Consider the following 22,240-nt stretch of genomic DNA (forward strand, 5'->3'; position numbering starts at 1 on the left):
TACAAGTTTCAGTGATTCAAAAGTATCCACAGTACCATACGGACGTATACCTCATGTGTGCAAATTTTCATGATGAAATACATTAGCGAGCTACACAAAAAAGTTCTGAACAGTGTGTACTGTTCACTATATAAAAACCAAAGATTTTCACTTTTTTGTGTAGCTCGTAAATAATGTATTTTCTCATGAAATTTTACAGACATGTCTCTGTATGTTTGGAAAAAAAATTCATATTTTTTTTAAACTTTAAAATGTGATTTTATGAAACTTTGCACTCATGGTTTCCTTGTTAACGAAGTTCATGCTCACAAAACATACCCCACTCAAGCCTCAAGATTAAAAACAGCCCGTGTCTAATACTCCATCTAATTTGTCTTGCATACATGATTAACATGATTTCAACGACAATTATTTTGTGTTTATTACTCCCTCTGTCGCGTAGTGATCTAAACGCTCTTATATTTCTTTTCGGAGGAAGTACATGACTAAGCACAATCTGGCAAAAAAAGGTGTAGCAAATTTACCATCCTACATGACTTCATCACCAATATATCATGAGCATACAGGACTCGAACGACAGGCTAAGCCAGTAGTGAAACTTATTTTCGTATTTTGTACCAAGAGATATTTTTAACACACTGGAATTTGCTACTGTACAGATGAACATCCAGGTTTAAATAAAGATACAAGGTTATAATACAGGCAAAGTTATTGTATGGGTGAAACAGAAACACGAAGGAAGGGCTTGTATAAACAGAATTTGATCTGGAAAAAGTGAAACATCTAGAAATGAAGCTGCTTGCACTGCGAAGCTACCGCCTCCGAGGGGCAGTAAGGGCACTTGAAAGGTCTGGAGCTGCTCTTTGATAGCTTCATGATCGACTGCTTTGATACGGCATGTCCACAGGGCATCAGCATCGGAGGGTTCTCGTCACTCGACTGCTCCCTGAGCACCGGGCATACGAAGACTGAGTGGTACTGGAACTCTGGTCCGATGTCTATGGGGACTGGAAGCTGTTTCATGGTCTGCCACTCTTGCTTCTTGGCAGCCATTACCGTTGTTAGCTTCAACAAGGTTGGCAGCCCTTGAAAACCAGCTGATATAGCTACGCTCAGTGGGCTATTGCTAGACTGACCTAAGAGGCTGCAGAACTGGTGGATTAGCTCCTCGGCTAGCTTCTCCCAATGCGTCGATGAGACAAACTCGGCATATGGGGACTGTTCAAGCCGGTCAGCCCAGATCAGGCAAGCCATTAGCTTCTGGATCTCTGCCTTGTGCAAGGAGGCAAAGGGCACCAAGTGAGTCCTCGCATATTGTAAAGCAACATCTCTGCTTCCTTTGGTGAGTATCTCAACAAACTGAAGAGAATGGAGCTTCAACTCGAGCATTGAGCTATTCTGTAACAGCTGATCATGGTTCTTGGCAGCCCAATTGAGCGCAGGCTCAAGGTTTCTTGCTTTCATCGCTTCAAGTATTCCATACATCTCCTGAAATGGCAATTTCAGGCAAGTCTCATCTGATTCACCGCACTCATGGACAAAGCAGTCTCCAAGATCAAAGAGGCCCTGGCGATAGAAATGATTCGCTATTATGTTGTTTACTGTGCTGGCCTCAAAATCCACATTTCTATATGCCTTTGATATATCTGTAGTAAAAGACTTCTCGAGAACCTTGAGATATTTGCTCAGTGCAACATTCATTTCCTTTTGACAGCCTTCGAGTTGGTTCAATGGCACCATTTCGTTCAGCTTGGCCTTCAATTCTGCAAGCATGGATGAATGGTCACAACTGTCCATGGAATCTGTATCCATCATCTGCATCTTGGATATTACCTGCTTAACTTCATCCACTATCTGATCAATAACTTCCTGAACTTTTGTAGAAGATAACACACGTTTTTCAACAACTCGGTCAAAGGCTTCTCTTAGACTCTCAAACTCCATTGTAGGACACCCAACTAAGTGGCACGGTCTTGGCACTGCATGTCCATGTCAAAAAATCACATATACATAAATAATTTGTAGAGAGAACTACCATGAAGCAAAGAAAAAAAGGTAACTAACAATGTCTAACTGCTGATAAATCAGAACACAGAAATTAAAGCATGGGTTTAAAACTTCAATATTCTAAATAAACCTATGGTGATCAACAAGATACAAGAAACACAACCAGCATCACTAAAACATTGAAGACAGTGTCTAACATTCAATTTTATCTCACTCGTGCTACACCACACTAATAGTGTAAAATGTTGGCCAAATACTAGCAGTATCTTAGGAACCCATTAGCAAGAAACATAGTACTAGTCTGAAATGACACCTACAGAATATGTTGCTAAAATGATCACACATTCTCCTGAAGCTGCAGCACTAGAGTAAATAAATAGAAGGCAACAACATGTAATCACCGTAACCCTGTTCCCGCAATTCACAAACATTAAGGATGCCTGGGATTACCACCTCAGGGCAGCCTCCAAAAAATTTCACAATGAATCGCCATTCAAAACTTTATAGCTATGTTGGCCACAAAAGGCCAGTGGGTTCCATGAAATCAATTTGTTAAGATGCCACGAGCATAAGAAAAAAAATGTATGGCATGGTTCTTGAGGCCATGGTTGCAAACACACCTTTTTTAGGGATAAAGTGTGAGCTTTATTACCAAGTGGGTTGGGCATATCACTCTTTACATGGTCCACAACCTGTGCTGGTACATCACTACATCATGACGACAAACCATTCTTCGCGTCGAGCTGAGAAATGGACCATAAACAAACAGAGGCCACGGCAAGAAGAGCCCAAACAGCAGTCATGCGAGCCACAGGAAAGTGTATCATAGTCACAGACTTACTGTCATGCTCCTAAATGGGCATTGCGGAAGTAATCTACTTAACAAGTTATCTAGTGTGAACACGATACGATAATCCCCATCCATCAAATCCAACAGGCGTGCAAGCCTGATTCATAAAGAGGATTTACATCACGAGAAAGCAGAATCAATACCAAAGCCACTTCACTTTCCAATCCCACTCAAGACTCAATTCAGATTCCTTCGGCACGCTATCCACAAAGAGGGCACACACACATGTACTACAACATATAAAGGTTGGTGGCAGGTGGCGCACTCACTGCAGACCAGTGATCCGCGAGTCATGCTACGACACGCAATCAGCGGGCTTTGCGAGCTTGCCTGTGCGCGCAAGCAAGCTCGTTCGATCCGAGACAGGGAGCTACCTAGCCTGGAGCATGGGGGTTCAGTTGAATCCCCAAAGGAATTTGCAAAACCAAGTGCTACAAGGCGGCCAGCAAACAATTCCGCGACAAACGGGGTGGGATATAACTCAGAGCAGCCCAGGCAAGCATGCTGGCTGGGGTTCGTCGCCGACGAAACGAGATAATTTATAGGGGCGGATCCAGATGTAGCACGGGCACAGCTCGAAATTAATGGAAGCTTAGTGTGTTCCACCGATCAGCTGGACGGCGGAAGGGTCATTCGTACCTGAAAATCCAATCTCCGAGATTGCGGACGGGGTGGAGACGGCGGGGGGGGGGGGGGGGGGGGCGGCGGCCCGCGGGGAGAGGCGGATGGGGCGGGCGTCGGCGGGGGCGGCACGGCGGTGGCGTTCTGTGGGGGAGATTTTGCTCAGCGCCGCATTGGAGCGTTGGGTAGGTCAGGGGGGCTGGGATGGGAGAGGGAGGAAGGGGGGAGGAAGGGGAGAGAAAGGTACTGGACGGGACGGCGTCCAGGAAAAGTCCTACGGTGCTCGGTGCAGATGCATTTCCAGCGTGCCCGGGGATTGGATGGCACAGATTTTTCATTTGAAAGAAAACAAACTACTCCATCCATCCGTCTCATAATATAAAATATTTCTACAAGCTAACCGTCTATAAAATGTTGCTACTCCCTCGATTCCTGATTATAAGTCTTTTCAGATATTTTAATATAAACTACGTATATAACAAGATGAGTGAATCTACATTCCGTATGCAATTCATATTAAAATCTCTAAAAAGATTTATAGTTAGTAACGGAAGAAGTACTCCCTCCATTCTAAAATAGATGACACAACTTTGTACTAACTTGGTCCAAGTTAGTACTTCCTCCGTTCGAAAATACTTGTCATCAAAATGGATAAAAAGTAATGTATCTAGTACAAAGTTGGGTCATCTATTTTAAAACGGAGAAAGTAGCTTACAAAAAAGTTTTATATTGTGGAAAGAAGGAAGCAGTACTGACTAGTGCTAATAATATTATTATGAGCTATTTTTCTGCCCCCGGGGACAACGACAGGAAGATTCTCAATTGCAATGAAAGCTAGTCCTTGCCTACAAGCAAACAAACTGCAGTGCAATCCATAAGACTGATTGTAATGCTAGTATCATGCATGTCAACTAGGCAATTTTAATGAGGTGTTATAGCATTAAATGAAGAAAAAGAGAATGGAGTATCATATTATGATACCGTATCATAATAAATGCTATGTTATTTATGTCATGCATGATAATAAATAAAGTACTACATGATACTAGTATATGATACTCCTCATTACAACCAGCCTAACTCGCTCGCGCAGTACTACAACATAAACTGTGTGCTATCTTTCACACCTAATCAATTTGAATATAAATGGCAGAATGACAAATTCCATCTCGCTAAAACAACTGAAGTGCACAAAAAGTGATTGCATCCCAGAGATTATCTTACACAGAAGCCAATAATTGCCATTACTTTAGTTATCTAATAATTGGGCAATGGAAGATGCAGCAATAATGTCAGCCACAAGGTCATTCTAACAAAAGCATAAGCTACACCTTGCTGAATGAAATAGACATGAAAGCAACAGCACAACCAGAGGGGAAATGATGTCAAAATAAAAGAAAAATAAATCATATTAAGAAAATAAGCTGTTGAGTGTTAGCTAGGTACATTTTCTGACTGTACACCTAAATATACACGTCTGTTACATAATGATCATCATACAGCACATACAACCACCTACAGAAAAGTATGGGAAAAAACATACATACAGGATGAGCAAAGCATTGGCTCCACAAACAGAATTTCTACAAAGTGTACACCAGCATATCACAAGCAAGACCTTGCGCCGGGCTAAGAGAGTTCGTCGCTTGACTGCGCCCCTGTCGCGACCTTGACGAACACATCTTCCATGGTGGTGTCCGCGAGGCCCCATGCTTGCACTTCCACTCTCCTCTTGAGATTCTCCACGGCCATGAAAACATCTGCAATCCTAACTTCTTGCTTCGAGAGCTCGTATTTCTGTGTCCCTGACAAATGATATACCTTCCTCGCGTTCTGAGAGAGCTTCAGCGCCAAATCCTCGACCTCGCGCTCGAACTCTGAGGATGTCGTCATCGTCAGCACATAATAGCCTCCATATCTTGCTATGAGCTGCGATTATAAAGTTCCAAGTGCTTAATATAAACAGCAACAAACAACAATGTCACAACTGATCTTCAGTTATGGAGGAGGGGTTGTAATTATATGATATATGATCATATACCTCTTTAGGCCTTCCTATGCACTGGAGCCTGCCATCGACCATAATACACAACCGATCGCAGAGAACTTCGGCTTCTTCCATGGAATGGGCTGCAAAAATGACAGAAAATCAGTGCTTTGATGGCTAGTTGGCTACCATGGAAGAGGAAACTATGGTTATAGGTTGAAGGTTACTTGTAAGAATGATTGCTCTATCTTGCTTTGCTTGCTTCACAGCAGTCCAGAGACTCTTCCTCGAAGCTGGATCCAGTCCAGTGCTGGGCTCGTCCATGTACACTACCTGAGACGGATTTATAAAAGCATAATCATGGATCAACCGGTGACTGAAGAAAATGAAGATGACGCCGGAAGCTATACTTTAGCATCTCCAATCAGCGAGATGGCCACGCTAAGACGCCTCTTCATGCCACCGCTGTACTTCCTGACTTGCTTGTCAGCAGCACCGCCAAGAAGTAAATTTACACTTCTTAAAGATTCTTCGACGGCCTAGAAATCATTGCCATTAGATGTCAAATCAGAAATCATTTTCATTTCAGTAAGCTTTTTTCCAGGTTTCTTTCTAACTCCATAGAACAAAAAGATACCGTTACATATCTTACAAGGTGAATGATCCAGAAATAGTAAAGAAATTTAAGTCTTAAAAGCAATAGCTAGCATACACCGGGTTTTCTTCTAGAACATATATTGGATTCACCTTAGAGAGTATGCTAATGCACTATGCAATTAATGTACTGTTATAACTTACAAGGTCCAAAGCAGAGCCACTGAGGCTCTTCAGTCGACCATAAAACTGGAGGTGTTCTCTGCCAGTCAGCATCTCCCAAAGCATACTGCATCCCAAAAATAGAGACAAAATAATGTGAAAATCAGAAGGAGTTTATCATGAGCTTAACCAAAATTACTATGAATCTCTTGAAACAAAGAAGTGCATATCCTACTCATTCTGCGGGCAAACCCCCATGCTGTTGTATACGTTTTCCATGTCAGTGTGTATGCTGAAATCCTGTACAAATGCATTCCCTGATGTTGGCTTTGAAAACCCAATCATCTGTCAGGCATCAGCAAGAAGGATGAATACCACAATAGGATTAAAACATCACAACTAACCAATGATACTACTCAATTTAGAACTTTGAGCAAGAGTTCATTTACGGGTTTGGTAGTTTGATCATGAAAAAAGCTGATGAAATTGACCCGCAATACACATGAATAGTAAATAAGATTGCAAATGAAAGAATCAGGATGGGAAATATCATAATATTATAATTAATGTGTTTAGAAAAAATGAAGATTGAGCAGGAAGGACTTGATGTCTTCCACACATACTCCCTCCGTCCGGAAATACTTGTCATGAAAATGGATAAAAAGAGGTGTATCTAGAACTAAAATACATCTAAATACATCCCCTTTTATTCATCTTGATGACAAGTATTTCCGGACGGAGGGAGTACATTGTAACAGAGTTAGGATATAGCAAGTCAATTAAGGGTGACAAACCATGCTAATAAAAGAGCTCTTGCCAGCTCCATTAGGACCAAGAATGCCCAAACACTCTCCGTACGGCAAAGCAAGTGATAGACCTCGAACAGCATACTTATCAGGGTTACCATCCTTTCCATGATATACTTTCTTGAGATCATCACAGACAACAGCGTAGCCACTGTTCCGCTGCTGTAATACTTGATCAACAGTCTCCCTCTGTGATTCACCATACCATAGTAATGTCAGCACATAATCAAGGAGCAGGTGATGGCGGCTTGCATCACCTGATGCAGAGGGCGGGGGTCTGTCCTCCTTTTTAGAAAAAAAAATCTGATATGCATGTTTCCCCATTCATCAAAGGTAACATGATTCCAAAGAAACACATTAAAGCAATGGTAAAATTTTAGTTCACAATGACAGCATATGTTTTTGGGGACATAGCTAATTAAGTAGTTAAGTAAATAAAAGATCACGGAGATAGAGATCACGGAGATTACACTGCGGACATGACGGACGTCCTGGGCGGCGACGCAAGGCCGCCTGACGTGCTACCGCCGGGCGCGCAGCCGACCGGCGCACTTCGGCTGCCGGGCACGCAGCCGACCGGCGCGCTTCGGCCGCCAGTCGCGCGGCGGACTCCATCACCTCCGAGGATATTGCCGGGGATCTCAGAGGATATCGCCGGGGATGACGAGATCCGGGTTATGGCGGATCAGTGGGTGGTTTGTTTCTCCGATCCGATCCGCGGATGGATCGAAGGACGGCTACAGCATTCTCCGTCATCGCGCTGGACGTCACTTCGTGATATGGATAACGACATCCTTGCCGGCGACTACCTGGCGGTGGACGTTCAGATCGAGGTAGGGATGCGATTTATTTTAGATGATTTCGATGTCCATGTGTTGTAATGTTTGCAGGAGGTTCAGAGAGAGGAGATCGAAGTGATCGATTTGACGACGACGCACGAGGCGACGCGGGAGGCGCCCGCGGCCATTGCCGTGAGCCGGCCTTCTGTGCATGCGACCTCGTCTACGAGGCATGTCGGGGGGAGGTTTTGGGTTCTTGCCGACTCGGAAGATGAGGAGGAGGACGACGGTGATCCTGATGGCAGATCGCCGGCGAACTACTCACTGACGCCGTCCCACGTGGTCGTGGAGGCCTTCAGCCCTGGTCACTCGCAGGAAGAGGTGGCCGCGCTGGTGTCGGGCGATGCTCCGGGGTGGATCGAGCTGTGTTCTGAGGAAAGGGTGGATCGTCGGACCATCCACCGGAGGACGGCGGCGACGGTGATACGGCCTTGGAAAGGGCCTATACCTAAGGTATGTATCAAACCCATTACCTTGTCAGATTTTTTCCCGCAAGACGCTTGGACTCGGGTTGTCCGTAAGAAGAAGAAGAGAGGGAGACCGGAACCAGTACCGTCGGTGCCGGAGATCAGGGCGGCGGCTGGGATCCGAGCGGCTAGGGCTGCTCGTTTAAATTTCCTCCTGGGCCGCGAAGGGGCTGTCGAGGAGTGGGCCGGCTACAAGCCTGTGCATGGGTATGAGGCCCAGCATGGGGGTGTTGACGAAGGGCTTGGTGGAGAGGCGCCGACTGGGTATGTGGCCCAGGAGAGCCTGGATGCGCCTTCCCTGCTTATCGAGCCATGCAGGGTAGAAGATCGTCGTGTTCGATCTGTCCTTCAGCCGCCTAGGGTTGACAAGCGCTCCGTTCTGTCGGGCTTTCCTCGCTGTGGTCCTGGCCGCGCAACTCGTATCCCTCCCCTCGCCATGGCTGGGCGGGGGAGTGCCCCTTCTGCTGATCCTAAGAACCTCGGGAGGGGGGGGGGGCGGAGCGACGCCGGCTGGACGAGGCGGTGGCGCGCTAGGGCAGAGGCCGATCCTGCTGGCAGGGCGCGGCGCGCCACCTGGAGCCCGACCAGCGGCTGCTGCAGGGAGTGGCATCCCGCCCGCCCCAAAACCAGCGCTCGCGACCGGACCTCCTGCGGCTGCGGGTCGTGGCACGGCTGGAGTTAGGCCGCCGCCGCCGGCTCCGGCGGGACCTATGGCGGTGGGCCGCGGCGCTGCTCCGCTGAGGCCACCGACAGCTGCAGCAATGGGGCGTGGAGCCGCTCCGCCGAGGCCGCCGGTGCATGTGTCCAATGGTCCTCGGCCGGCTCTCCAAGCCAACGCCCCGCGGCCAGTCGTCCCGGCTACTTCTGCCGGCACGCATCATCGTCCCGCGCTGCCACCTCACTATGTTGCGAGGCCGACGCAGAAGCGATTGGGCCCAGCGCAGACGAGACAGAATGTGGTGGCTGGAGAAGCTTATGATCCGCCCCGAGGACAGTGGGGGGATGACGGCCATGATGCGTATGGGGATGGTCAACACTGTGGATCGTCATCGACGGGAGGCGGTCGTGCGTATGCTTGGCAGAGTGATGGTTCTGCTGAGAGGCCGTTTCTAGGCCCTCTGGGCGGTTTTGTTGAGGGAGCTTCTGGACCGGACTACCGGCAGAGAGGGGGTTTCCGTGGTCACCGTGGTGGTCGTGGCGGGGGTCGTGGTCGTCATCGCAGACAGCCTCCGCTACCGGCCGTTGTGGATCATCAGGAGTCTGAGGTGGAGGCCGATACCGTTCAGACGAATGCACTGCCTAGCCAGGTGATGGAGGTAGTGACGAATTTGGCCAACGCGGAAATTCCTGGGAATGGGGTTACAACTGATGCAGGCGACCGGGCAGAGTCTGAGAGGGCGTCCAAGTGGGCGCGTAAGAAGGAGAAGATGCTATGCTATAGATGTGGTGACAAGGGTCACTTCATTGCTGAGTGTGTGGCGGAGTTGTGCGACACGTGTGGTAAACCAGCACACGACATGGGGGATTGCCCGCTTCTGCGTGATCAGGCTCCGGCTCTCACGATGTATGGAGTATATTGTGTTGAGCTTATGCTCTTTGAGTCCCCGGCGGCGAGAGAGATTCCGGTAGAGTCACGGAGCTTGACTACTGGAATTGTGAAAGCTACCCAGGGAGTGGTGTCTGAGGCTCAGATTGTGCAGAGACTCCGGGAACTGGCCCCATGTGATTTTCAGTGGGAGCTTGTCCAGGTTGAGGACAATGTGTTTAGGGTTGACTTCCCAACGGTGGATGACTTGCAGAGGTTGCTGAGTTTTGGGTTGTGCAAGGTTCCTGGCACGAAATGCATCCTAGAGTTTCACGAGTGGAAGAAAGTGGAGCCCAAGGGAAAGCCTCTCACTCAGGTGTGGCTGCGGCTTTCCGGGGCCCCCTCCAAGTCATTGACGGATGCTCGAGTTGTGGCTAGTCTGGGTATTATGGTTGGCAAAACTGAGAAAGTGGATATGGCATTCACACGTGCCCATGGGGTGGCCCGGCTATTAGTGAGTGTTCTGGATATCGAGTTCGTACCGGATGTGGTCAACTGGACTTATAGGGGAGAGGTGTTTCCGCTTGAGATTGAGTTTGAGGATACGGAGTTGTTTGCTGTCGCGGTTAATGGGACAGATGTGGATATGCACGAGGGTGATGGCGATGTGGGTGCTAGTGGGGACCCGACTGATGAGGTTGGGCGCGAGAGGTCTACTGGATCTGGTCTTGCTACTCAGCTGCCCGGGGATGGAGTCGGGGCTCTGCCAACCCCAGCTCCGTCGGCGCCGATGAGCACGTTGAGGTTTGGATCCTTTGAGCCAGCATCTGCCCCTCCCAGACTTTGGAGCGACCGGGTGGATTCTGATGATGGTTTTGAGTGCACGCTTCCGGTGTTGGAGTTTGAGGATGTGGTTGGACCAGGGGTGGAGGGTTTAACCCCAGTGGCCTCGGACCGGGAGACGACATCTGCTTCGGATGCTGTATATGGGAGGGGGAGTCCGGGTCAGGTGACTTCGATCTCCTCTCCTCCTATTGTGGCGCCGAGGACACCGGTGACGCCTTCGATGGCCGGCCGTGGGGGAGGTAGTATGGGTCAGGTGGACCCGATTCCTTTTCCTACGGTGCCGGCTTCAGCCGCCGCTTCTCCTGTGGTGTTGGGGGAGAGTCTGGGGCAGGTGGCCTCGACCCTCCTTCCTGTTTCGCCAGTCACCTCTGGCCAGGCGGGTGGGGCGGGGGGTGTGTCTGGGCCGACGGCGCCCGCGCATCCCTCCCCCGGTTTCCCGTCCATGGGCCTTGTGAGCCCTCCTTCGCCTCCACTGGTATCCTTGGCTGAATCTTCAGCGCAAGGTGTTACACGGGAGGAGGTTATTGCCTTCGGTGGGATCCCCGATCCGGTATCTGCGGGGCGACAGATGAGTTCTCGTCTCCAGGACAACCCGGAGGTTGATGACATGCAGCAGAGGTGCTCTATGAGGGCGGCCATGATTCGGGATGCTGCGATGTCTACTGGTATGTCCGTCAACATTTCTAATTCTTTATTGCATTTTTTTAAGGAGGAAATTATAAATAATGCAAACCAGTTAGGAGTTTCGCTAGGGGCTAATGATAGTGAAATTTCCAATTCAGTAAATGATCTTTTAGATTTGGAGGCGGAACGTGCCTTAGAGATTATTCATAATCTGGCTGCGGTAAAGCCCATGAATGATGAGGGGATTGACGAGTTGGGGGTCCAAGTGCTCAATAACTTCTGTGCGGATCTAGCACCATCAAACCAGGAGTCTGAGGAGGATGATGTTCCTCTGGCTCATACAGTAGTTAGTGCCAATGAGCCCGGTTATGAGGACCGGGTGGAAGAACCTAGTAAACCAAAGCGCAAGTGGAAACGAAAGATTTACCCCGATTCTGCGGTTCGTAGGAGTGCTAGGATTCAGACTACCAAAAAATTTCATGATGAATTATGAAAGGAATCTTTTGGAATAGCAGAGGTCTGAAAGACTTGGCTAAAAGAAGGTTTCTTGCTGAGGCATCTTTAGAGCATCGTTTAGACTTTATTGCTCTCTCGGAAACTGGTCGTGAGAACTTTGCGCCCTAGTTTCTTACCTCTCTTGTGGGCGGTATTGACTTTGATTGGCATTGCCTTCCTCCGCGAGGAAGATCGGGGGGGGGGGGCGTCTTGCTTGGTGTGAGATGTGACTCACTAGAAGTCCGCAGCGTAGTGATGGGTGACTTTGCGGTTAAGTTTCAAGTTAGGTCAAAAGTTGATGGGTTCAATTGGGCTTTGGTGGCGGTATATGGTGCCGCACAGCCCGAGCTTAAACCGAAGTTTTTGGCGGACCTTGTTCGAATCTGTGGGTTTGAGCAGCTCCCAATTTTAGTTGGGGGTGATTTCAATATCATTCGGAGGAGAGAGGAAAAGAACAACGATAATTTTGACGGCAGATGGTCGTTCATGTTCAATACCATTATTGAAAGCTTGGATCTGAGGGAGATAGAGCTTTCTCGTAGAAAGTTCACCTGGGCTAATGCTTTACCAAACCCGACGTACGAAAAGCTTGATCGAGTCCTCGCGAGCGTTGAGTGGGAACAGAAGTACCCTCTCGTAACGGTACAAGCCCTCTCGCGTGGAATATCCGATCACACTCCTTTGTTCGTGGACTCGGGGGAGCCGAACCACGTGGGAAACAAGAATACCTTTTCTTTGGAGATTGCCTGGTTTGAACGCGAAGGTTTCTTGGACCTGATTGCCAGGGAATGGGCTAAGGGTGCAGGAGGTAGGACTTCGGTCGAGCGTTGGCAGAATAAGATTAGGCATTTGAGAAGTTTCATAAGGGGGTGGGCTAAACACCGTAGTGGGCAGTATAAGATTGAAAAGGACAAGCTCCTTTCTCTTATTCAGACCCTTGACATACAGGCTGAATCCATGATTTTACAGCCAGCAGAGCATCAGGTTAAAATCGAGGCGGAGAAGAGGTTGAAAGAACTTCTCCGCGAAGAAGAATTGAAGTGGGCATTACGGGCTAAGGTCCGCAAAGTTGTCCAGGGGGACGCGAATACCCAATTCTTCCACTTAATTGCTAATGGCAAACATAGAAAGAAGAGAATCTTTCAACTTGAGCAAGACGAAGGTACTATTTTAGGACAGGACAACCTAAAAACTTATATAACCGAATATTACAAGCAGTTATTTGGACCTCCCGAGGATAGCTATGTGTCCCTCGATGAGTCCAGGATTGAGGATGTGCCTCAACTATCGGATGCCGATAATGATATTTTGGTTGCTCCGTTCTCAGAGAAAGAAGTGTTTGATGCTATTGCACAGATGAAAAACAATAAGGCTCCCGGACCGGATAGTTTCCCGACTGAGTTTTACAAAAAGTGCTGGCACATTATTAAGGGGGATTTGTTACCTATGTTCCATGATCTGTTCTCTGGACAACTTCATTTATTTCAATTGAATTTTGGAACTATCACATTGCTTCCTAAGAAAACGGATACTGTGAGAATAGAGCAGTTCAGGCCGATCTGCCTTTTTAATGTTAGTTTCAAAATCTTCACCAAGGTCGGGACTAATAGGCTTACATAGATTGCGCATTCTGTGGTGCAACAGTCCCAAACTGCTTTCATGCCAGATAGAAACATCCTTGAAGGGGTGGTTGTCCTTCATGAAACGCTTCATGAAATCCATTCTAAAAAACTAGATGGAGTAGTTTTTAAGGTGGATTTCGAGAAAGCGTACGATAAAGTCAAATGGCCATTCCTCCAACAGGCATTGCGTATGAAAGGTTTCGATGAAGCCTGGCGCCGCCAGGTTACATCGTTCACGCAAAAAGGAAGTGTTGGAATTAAGGTGAATGATAATATTGGTCATTACTTTCAGACACATAAAGGCCTAAGACAAGGAGATCCGATGTCCCCCATCCTGTTTAACATTGTGGTTGATATGTTAGCACTTATGATAGGAAGGGCTAAGGAGAATGGTCAAGTCGGTGGCTTGGTACCTCATCTTGTTGATGGAGGAGTATCCATTCTTCAGTACGCTGATGATACAATCATTTTTATGGAGCATGATTTGGCCAAGGCGAGAAATATGAAGCTGGTGTTATGCCTTTTCGAACAATTGACCGGGCTTAAGATTAACTTTCACAAGAGTGAGTTGTTCTGCTTTGGTAGAGCCAAGGAAGAACAAGAGGCCTATAGGCAATTGTTTGGGTGTGATTTGGGGGAGCTACCTTTTTCTTACCTAGGCATACCAATCCACCACTGTAAGCTGACAAACAGAGAATAGAAGTGCATCGAAGACCGATTTGAAAAGAAACTGAGTTGCTGGAAGGGCAAGCTCATGTCATACGGAGGCCGACTAATTTTGATAAATTCGGTGCTCACGAGTATGCCTATGTTTCTCTTATCGTTCTTTCAAGTCCCAGTTGGAGTCAGGAAAAGACTGGATTTTTATCGATCATGTTTCTTTTGGCAGGGTGATGAACTAAAAAGAAAGTACCGGCTAGCTAAATGGGATATCATCTGTAGACCGAAAGACCAAGGGGGGCTTGGTATTGAGAATCTCGAAGTTAAGAACAGATGCTTTCTTAGTAAGTGGCTGTGGAAGCTATCCCATGAGACTGATGCCATGTGGGCGCAAATACTTCGTAGCAAGTACCTTCAGACCAAAACTTTGTCACAAGTGACAGTTAGGCCGACCGACTCGCCTTTCTGGAAAGGACTGATGAAAGTCAAACAATCCTTGTTTAATAGGGCAAAGTTTATTATTGACAACGGCGCTAGTACACGGTTTTGGGAGGATACTTGGCTCGGAGAGACACCCTTGGCCATTCAATATCCGTCTTTATATCGTATTGTTCAACGTCGTGAGGTGTTCGTTGCAACGATATTTCAATCTATCCCCCTTAATATTCAGTTTAGACGGTCGCTAGCGGGCAATCCTTGGGAAGAATGGCTCCGTCTAGTTAGGAGACTGATGGAGGTTCAATTGTCCCAATAACCCGATGAATTACGCTGGAAGCTAACTAGGTCTGGAGTATTCACAGTTAAATCAATGTATATTGATGTAATCAATTCGAGCTTCATCCTACCTCCAAGCATGTTTGGGCTGTCAAAGTTCCTTTAAAAATAAAAGTGTTTATGTGGTTTGTCCATAAACAAGTCATTTTAACCAAAGACAACCTAACAAAGCGTAATTGGACAGGATCAACTAGGTGTAGTTTCTGTGATCGGGATGAGACAATTAAGCACCTGTTTCTTGATTGCCCGTTGGCCAAAGTTCTTTGGCGCACCGTCCACATTGCTTTCAATATTACTCCACCAAATTCTGTTAACATGTTATTTGGGACATGGCTTAATGGGATTGAGCCCGACTTAGCGAGACATATTCGTGTGGGAGTATGCGCTTTACTGTGGACTGTCTGGAATTGCAGAAATGATTTGGTTTTTAACAGAACATCACGATTTCATTTTATGCAGGTTATCTTCCGAGCCACGGCATTGATCCGTTTGTGGTCGCTACTCACTCCGATGGAGGCCAGGGAGCATTTGGTTACTGGATCTATCCGCTGGGAGATGGTAGCGCGGGATATCTTCAACCGGTTTGGATGGCGGTCATGTAATAGGATAGGCAATTAGTTTACCTATCTTGCTTTAGCCAGCCGGTTGTGGCGTCCCTGTTTTGGCTAGTATGTGTTTCTAGTCTTTTTGGCTCTGCGTGAGCTTTTGTTTCAGTTGGAGACTTTTGAGACCTTGTTACAACCCTATTTATTTGTTTTAATAAGATGGCCGTATGCATCGTTCTGATGCAGAGGCCGGGGTAACTCCCTTTTCGAAAAGAAAAAAAAGTAAATAAAATAATGGAGCCCTACAGGTAATTTTCAAATTTTCAAACTACACATAAAACAAGATGAAAGTTTGAACTGTGTGCACAAGAGATGAACTGCAATATAACAACTTACTTCTTTAATAATGTCTAGCTTCTCCATTTCTACATGAACATCGTTATCGGCGACTTCGTTAACAGCTATCCTTCTCCAAGTGGGGTTTTTCCTTAGGAGACGTTTGATGATGGAAAGGAGACCAGAGCTGTTTCCAACTGAAGCAGCATAGTCAAAATAATATGCAACGGGAAGCAAAACCAACCACTCAACAATAATAATGATCAGCACATCCCTCATTCCATTTGTACGGTCATTTAGATCACTCCATCGCATGCCAGGATTTCCTGTTTCTGAAGCCCTAATAGCATACTGGCTAAGCTCGTATAATCCTCGATATAAAGAAAATGCAGGTATTATCTCCAGAACTGTAATCCAGTTTCCTGCAGTAACACAAGAGGAAGAAAATGCAGGTATTGTCTCCAGAATAGGCAAGGACGCAAGGTTGGTCTCAAAATGGATGGTATATGTTCATCAGGAAAAAGGACATTAACTTGCTATGGCATGGTTAAAACTTAAAACTGTAACTAATTCTACTGAACAAAGTTAATGTGAAATTTGATAGGTAAGAACTTGGAAATTTTCTTTAGATGATCGTGAACTTACTTGGAAATTTTCCACCTTCAAGAAAATTCCGAATAAGAGATCCTGCCATTAACCCTGATCCAAATATGTACAGATATGCAATTGCTGGTACAAAGAAGATAAGAAGCAACAAACATCACATACCTTGCAGCACTGAACAAGAGGTAACAAATTCGAAGATAAAATGGTAAAATAATTTATACCTTGAGCAGTATTAACCTTCGAAAAGAATGTTGCAGCTAGGAAGGATAATACAATCTGCAAGTTAATGAAACTGAAGAAGAAAACAAACTGGATACTGTAGTCGTTCGTCTTGAAAAAATTTAGACCTGCAAAGTAACAACTGAGGTAAATGGCTTGATAACTGCTATTCTTTTTATGATAACTGTGTTTTGATAGCTTTGATACCTATAAGGGCTCCAAAAATGACAAATAGCACAAGATACACCGTAGACAAAATAAGGAAGTATGCGTAGTAGATAATCCAGTAAGGGCCATTTCCAAGCCCATGCATTTTCATCATTGTTCAGAGCTTATGTTGCTTCTCATATACAAGGTATGTCAACATAACCTGCATTAGAACTTAAGAGGTTCAATCATTGCAATCATGCAACAATTTACTCTCGAGTAACTTTTACTGTATGCTAGATATCCTCTTATATCCAATCAAGTTCCTTGTTATAACAAAAAAAAGTCAAATCTGGTACCATTTACCGGGAAAAGCAACGCAACAACCCATTCAAAAAAGAGAGGGCCAATAAGGGAAGAAAAATCAATCGTCAGACGAGTCGCTTGCTTAGGCATTTCTTTTGTGAACTCAAGCAACATTTTTATGCCTGAACCTGGACCTTGTAGGAATTGGAGATATGCATTTGAGACCTACACACATGTTAAGCAATATGTTAATGAGCGAATGAGTTATATAACTTTCTGGTTGCATTGATAAAAGAGCAACATAGCCCAAGTTAAAAATAGACTAATATCATTTTGGAAAATTTGAAATTACTGTAATGAATTTGGAACAGTTTTGATGATTCGGCATTCTTCTTAAAGACAGGACAATTAGTAGTAAAAAGGATGCAGAAAGTATCATTCAGTGACATATTAGTAGCAAAGCAAGGTGTATATATAGATATGCTTGCTCATCAGTTTTATCCTCTTTTTTCATGTCATGTTGCATGTTTTCGTGGATCTTGTTGTGGATTTGTTATGGGATCATAAAGTGGTTCAGAGTTCAGAACAGTAAAATATGGAGGACAATTTTTTTTTCAGCAGGTTCATAACAAAATTAATAGTAACAGGTCAATGTTATGATCAATGAAGTACATGGCACGCACCGCATTCAGTGAACGCGAAACACGCAGAAGTCCGAATGGCATCGGGACATAAGAGATATTCTGATAGGTCGAGTTATACAATGCAAGCACATTGAAACGCTTCTCATTTGAGTCCTGGAAATCATAAGCTATAGCAACAGAAGTAGTTAGTGTTGCTGGTGCATTAATGCCCGCGTATAAGGAAACAACAGCACTTTATATTGTATAGAGAAGGAAAAGTGCCAAACCCATTGCAACTTCACTAATTCCTTCCCCTATTTTTCCTTCCCGGTAACCCTTAAAGGTCTCCTCATTGATTGTTCTTGAACTATTCCGCCACAAGGGTAGACCTTGAACACATCTTATCTCTGCTCAATGAATTCAGAAGTTCAGATGTGAAATCCAATTCAACCAAACACTTCTAAAGAGGTGCATTGATAATATCGGAACATCATCATGGGAGTGTATAGAATTCAATGGTTCTGATGAAATAGAAAAATAATGAGAACTATTATGCTAGACCATTCCACTGAGAAACAAAAGTAGTAATACATAGAAAATTTACCTTTCTGAACATTAATAGCATCAATTGTAGTTCGGAGTGTAACTGAATCCCTGGATTTGCATTCCGACTGAAGAACATAAATGGGTACATCCGAGATAAAAGCAGGTTCGATGAAGCCCGTAGAAGTACCTGGCATATCTGTCCCCTGGAATTATACATGGTAAGAAAGCAAGTCTCGACTGACATGTTCCTTAAACAAACATACATACAAGTAATAGCCTGGTTATTTTAACTTACTAGGAGAAGACCAGATATGCTCGCATTATCAGAAAGATTTGGAAGTGGAGAGTCTGTGAACATGTTCTGCATGACAGCTGCCAAACAAACAAGCAGAGTTGATGGTTAGAGGAATAATGCACTATATGTTTGCAGACTTATCTATCACCCTTATTTCCATTGTTACTGGAAACATAGAAATTCCGGTACAAAGTACACACTTTACTTCACAGCGCAGTAGCTTAAGAAGATTTGTGGCGATTAAAATAGTTATATGATACAGATTACTTACTAGTAGATAGAGTTTCATTTACCCCCGTGAACGGTATGGCAGCCGGGCAGGATTGTGATTTTCTGCATGATTCAGAGGAATCCTGGATGGTGCGATACTCGGGGCGGGGTACTTGCAAGAGAGCAGGCCATTCGGGAGGATTTGGTATAGGGCAACTGCCAGCCTGGTCCAATGTAGAGTACTGAATGCCACACACATTTTGACAAGGACCAGTGCCATTCACATCAACACACATGCAACCACACTTGTATTTCGGTTTATCCAATAAATTGTTGATGACTCGCTGGAGAACACTGAGTAATACGCAGAGGTATATCGGAACTATGATTAGCCGAATGGTTTCCTTCCTGTTGCGTTTCTGCAAGGTGATGAAACATTGTTAGAAACTACCAGGGAGGGGGGGGGGGATTTATCCAATAGACATGGTTTGCCACTTCTTAGGACGACACAAACAGCCAGTATGCAATTACAGAAACTAATGTCAGTGATGTGATAAAAAGTTAGGAACTGCCGGGGCTTTTTTTTTGCATATCCCCCTTTTTTTAAAGGCAAATATGCTATATATGGTACCATCGTGAGCCATTCCTCCCAAAAAAAAATTCCTAAACTGACCAACACCTCTTGATCTGCAGGTTTCCGAGCAACTAGTGGCTACGGGTAGTGCTGGTGGAAGTTTGAATTGATTTGTTGATATGCGACCACTCGCCAAAACATCGACGTGTAGCACATCCCTTTATTTTTCTTAATGTATTAACCAATAAAGTTGAAATATACTGGAAACATGTGCTAGCCATAATAACGAAATATATACAATCTCTTTTAAACAAATAAAAATATATAGAATCAATAATGGATGGTTGCTTTCAAAAAAAAAAATGGATGGTTTATTGTTCTTTTTAAGCGCCGGTTAGTAAGAAAAACAATTATTTAAAAGAAATACTGACTACAATTACCAAGTGCACAAGGCACTATTATGGTGTTAACAAACTGTACTCCCTCCTCCTCAAAATATAAGGCGCGCATTGACTTTTTTGGTCTTCATCGCATAAATTTGACTATGGCTTTCACTTAATGTATGCCTTCAAAATTATATCAAGAGGTATAAAACAAAATTGTTTTGCAAGACAAATACGATGATACTATTGATACATGTTCAATCCATGTATTTTGCTATATATTAATGGTTAAAGTCATGCATCAAAGACCGTGCAAAGTCAAATGTGCCTAAAATCTTGGGAAGGAGGGAGTGTTACCCAATGAGTGGTATTGACAACTTGACAACGATATCGTTCTCGATTTGCATCAAAATATTACAGCCTTCTCTTATCATGCTAGCAGGATAATTGACCGGTCATTGCTAAAAGCTCAACAATAACAACAAAACTACGGTGAGTACATGTCAATACAACCCATGAATTCCCGCAAATGGGCCAAACTGTGGGCGCAGTAGCGGTAGATTGTGGTAACATCACCGGGGAGCGACGGAAGCCAGTAAATAAGCCTGATTTTTTTTCAATTATTGCTAAATGTTAAAGAACCAGGAAACCCCATCCAAGGGTTCCATGCCGCTAACCCAAAAAAGAATCGAAAAAACTGCAGAATGGCCATGGATTGGACCTGGAAGATGAGATTTTTGCGTAGGAGGGCATTGGTCTGCGAGGCAAAGCTCGGCGCCCTTGATGCACCACCACCGCCAGCGGCGCCGGCCGCGGCGTTGGCGGCGCCCGACAAGGGCTCCATCTCGCGGCGGCAGTTCTTTTTTGAAACTGCGGCGGCAGTTCTTGGGCTTTCTTTGTCTTCTCTCTCTTTCCTTTGACTGGTCTGATCTGAAGGTGGAAGAGGAGTTCGTGGCCGTTCAGGAAGGGGCGAATTTATAGGGTAAACCACTCAAGAGATTCTTCCCGCCACAGACTATTTTATATGGGGTGGCTATAACAGGACGAATCAATCCAACATCTTTTCTCAAATACTCACTAGTCAAATTATTGTGATGTACTCCCTCCGATTTCCAAATATTTGTCTTTCTAGAAATTTTAACAAGTGACTATTCCCTCCGTAAACTAATATAAGAGTATTTAGATCACTACTTTAGTAATCTAAACGTTCTTATATTAGTTTACAGAGGAAGTACATACGAAACAAAATGAGTGAATCTACACTCTAAAATATGTCTATATACATCCGTATATTATAGTCCATTTGAAATTTCTAAAAAGACAAATATTTAGGAACAGAGGGAGTAGTACTATACCTGTGTAATTTAATGCATGTCCTTCTAGCAATATCTTTAGTTTATTTAGGACATGAGTGTGTGTATTACTTTGAGCTATATGAAATTGTCGAAATGCCGTTATTTAACGGATAAAATATCATAAATTTATTTTTAGGTTCCGGTCAACACTCACTTATGTTTTCGTGTTCGCTTTGTATTCGCTCCTTGTTCGTTTCTGGTAGTATTTGTTTTCATATTCATTTTCGAGGTTTCTGTATTCATTTCTGCTTCTGCAAAAATATATGAAAACAAATGTGATAGCGCTCAATTTCGTCCGTTTCCGCTCCGTTTTCATCCCTACCCTAAGGTAGATCTTCGGCAAGCCTGCCACCCTAAGATAGATCGCGACGATTGCTCCTTCCTTTCTTCCTTTTCTCTGACGAACTTGATTCTTTAAAAAATCAACCGATTCAAATTGCAAATTCAGGTGACTTACATATGGCTATTGTCATTTTATATTGTTTCGGCTTGCTACACCGCTAGGCCAGAGGCCGCCAACTGCTCCTAAGCGTACATAAGAAACAGTAGGCCCTCGCTGTGTGCTGTGTGCACCACTTCCGTAAAAAGTTAAAGAAGTCAACTTCTCGATCCAGATTAAAGAAATGTAAGCCAAAGGAATGTGTGATTTGCCCCGAAAAAACAGGGGGAGGCGGTCTCTGTGGTTTGAGTTTGACTTTGAAACTTGTGTTTGTTGAACGGACCTCTCCGTCGGATGCTTTCTTCGAACTTTCGTGCACCTTGATTTACGCGGTTAGTTGATCCTTCAACTAAGCACGTACGTATTTCTCAAAAAACTAAGCACGTACGTTGCTAATTGCCAGCACATGCACATTGCTAATTGCCAAGAAACTAATACGTGCAGAGCGCAGTGCATTTGACGGTACATCATACATGGATCGATTGGTACTTTCTTCAAGCAATGTAACTACGCTAGTGTCTCTTTCAACGTGTTCGCAGATCCCAGGAGCCCAAATCAACACGGGAGTCTGAGAACTAGTACGTTGACCGGAACGACATCGACCTCCAAACCAGGAAGTCGACAACCATGCGCTAATGAAATGATAAATACTAGTGGCAGGTGGGGCACCGTGTGCTAGCTGCAGAATCAAGGCTGGCTGTGGTGGATTTGGTTGATTTGCAAGGAAGAAACCGATCAGGTAGGCTTCATTTTGAAATACATACCGATGACCAGTTC

The 22,240-nt window shown here is 44.9% G+C and overlaps 1 protein-coding gene and 1 pseudogene across 2 annotated transcripts; both read right to left on the reverse strand.

Moving 5' to 3' along the window:
- Positions 1-590: 590 nt before the first annotated feature.
- Positions 591-3,584, reverse strand: LOC123148091 (protein RMD5 homolog). 2 transcript variants are annotated; one of them, XM_044567448.1, is made up of 3 exons: positions 3,497-3,542; positions 1,834-1,979; positions 591-1,763 (listed from the first exon to the last, which is right to left on the reverse strand). In XM_044567448.1, the coding sequence occupies exon 3, from the start codon at positions 1,738-1,740 to the stop codon at positions 784-786; it is 957 nt and encodes a 318-aa protein (XP_044423383.1). In that variant the 5' UTR covers positions 1,741-1,763; positions 1,834-1,979; positions 3,497-3,542; the 3' UTR covers positions 591-783. The 2 variants fall into 2 exon arrangements, with proteins under 2 accessions (XP_044423383.1, XP_044423382.1); XM_044567447.1 differs by having other exon boundaries at positions 591-1,979; positions 3,497-3,584.
- Positions 3,585-4,869: 1,285 nt separating this feature from the next.
- Positions 4,870-20,599, reverse strand: LOC123148093 (ABC transporter A family member 4-like; annotated as a pseudogene).
- Between the last annotated feature and the right edge of the window lie 1,641 nt (positions 20,600-22,240).

This window comes from Triticum aestivum, chromosome 7A (assembly GCF_018294505.1).
Source record: "Triticum aestivum cultivar Chinese Spring chromosome 7A, IWGSC CS RefSeq v2.1, whole genome shotgun sequence".
Classification (NCBI taxonomy): domain Eukaryota; kingdom Viridiplantae; phylum Streptophyta; class Magnoliopsida; order Poales; family Poaceae; genus Triticum; species Triticum aestivum.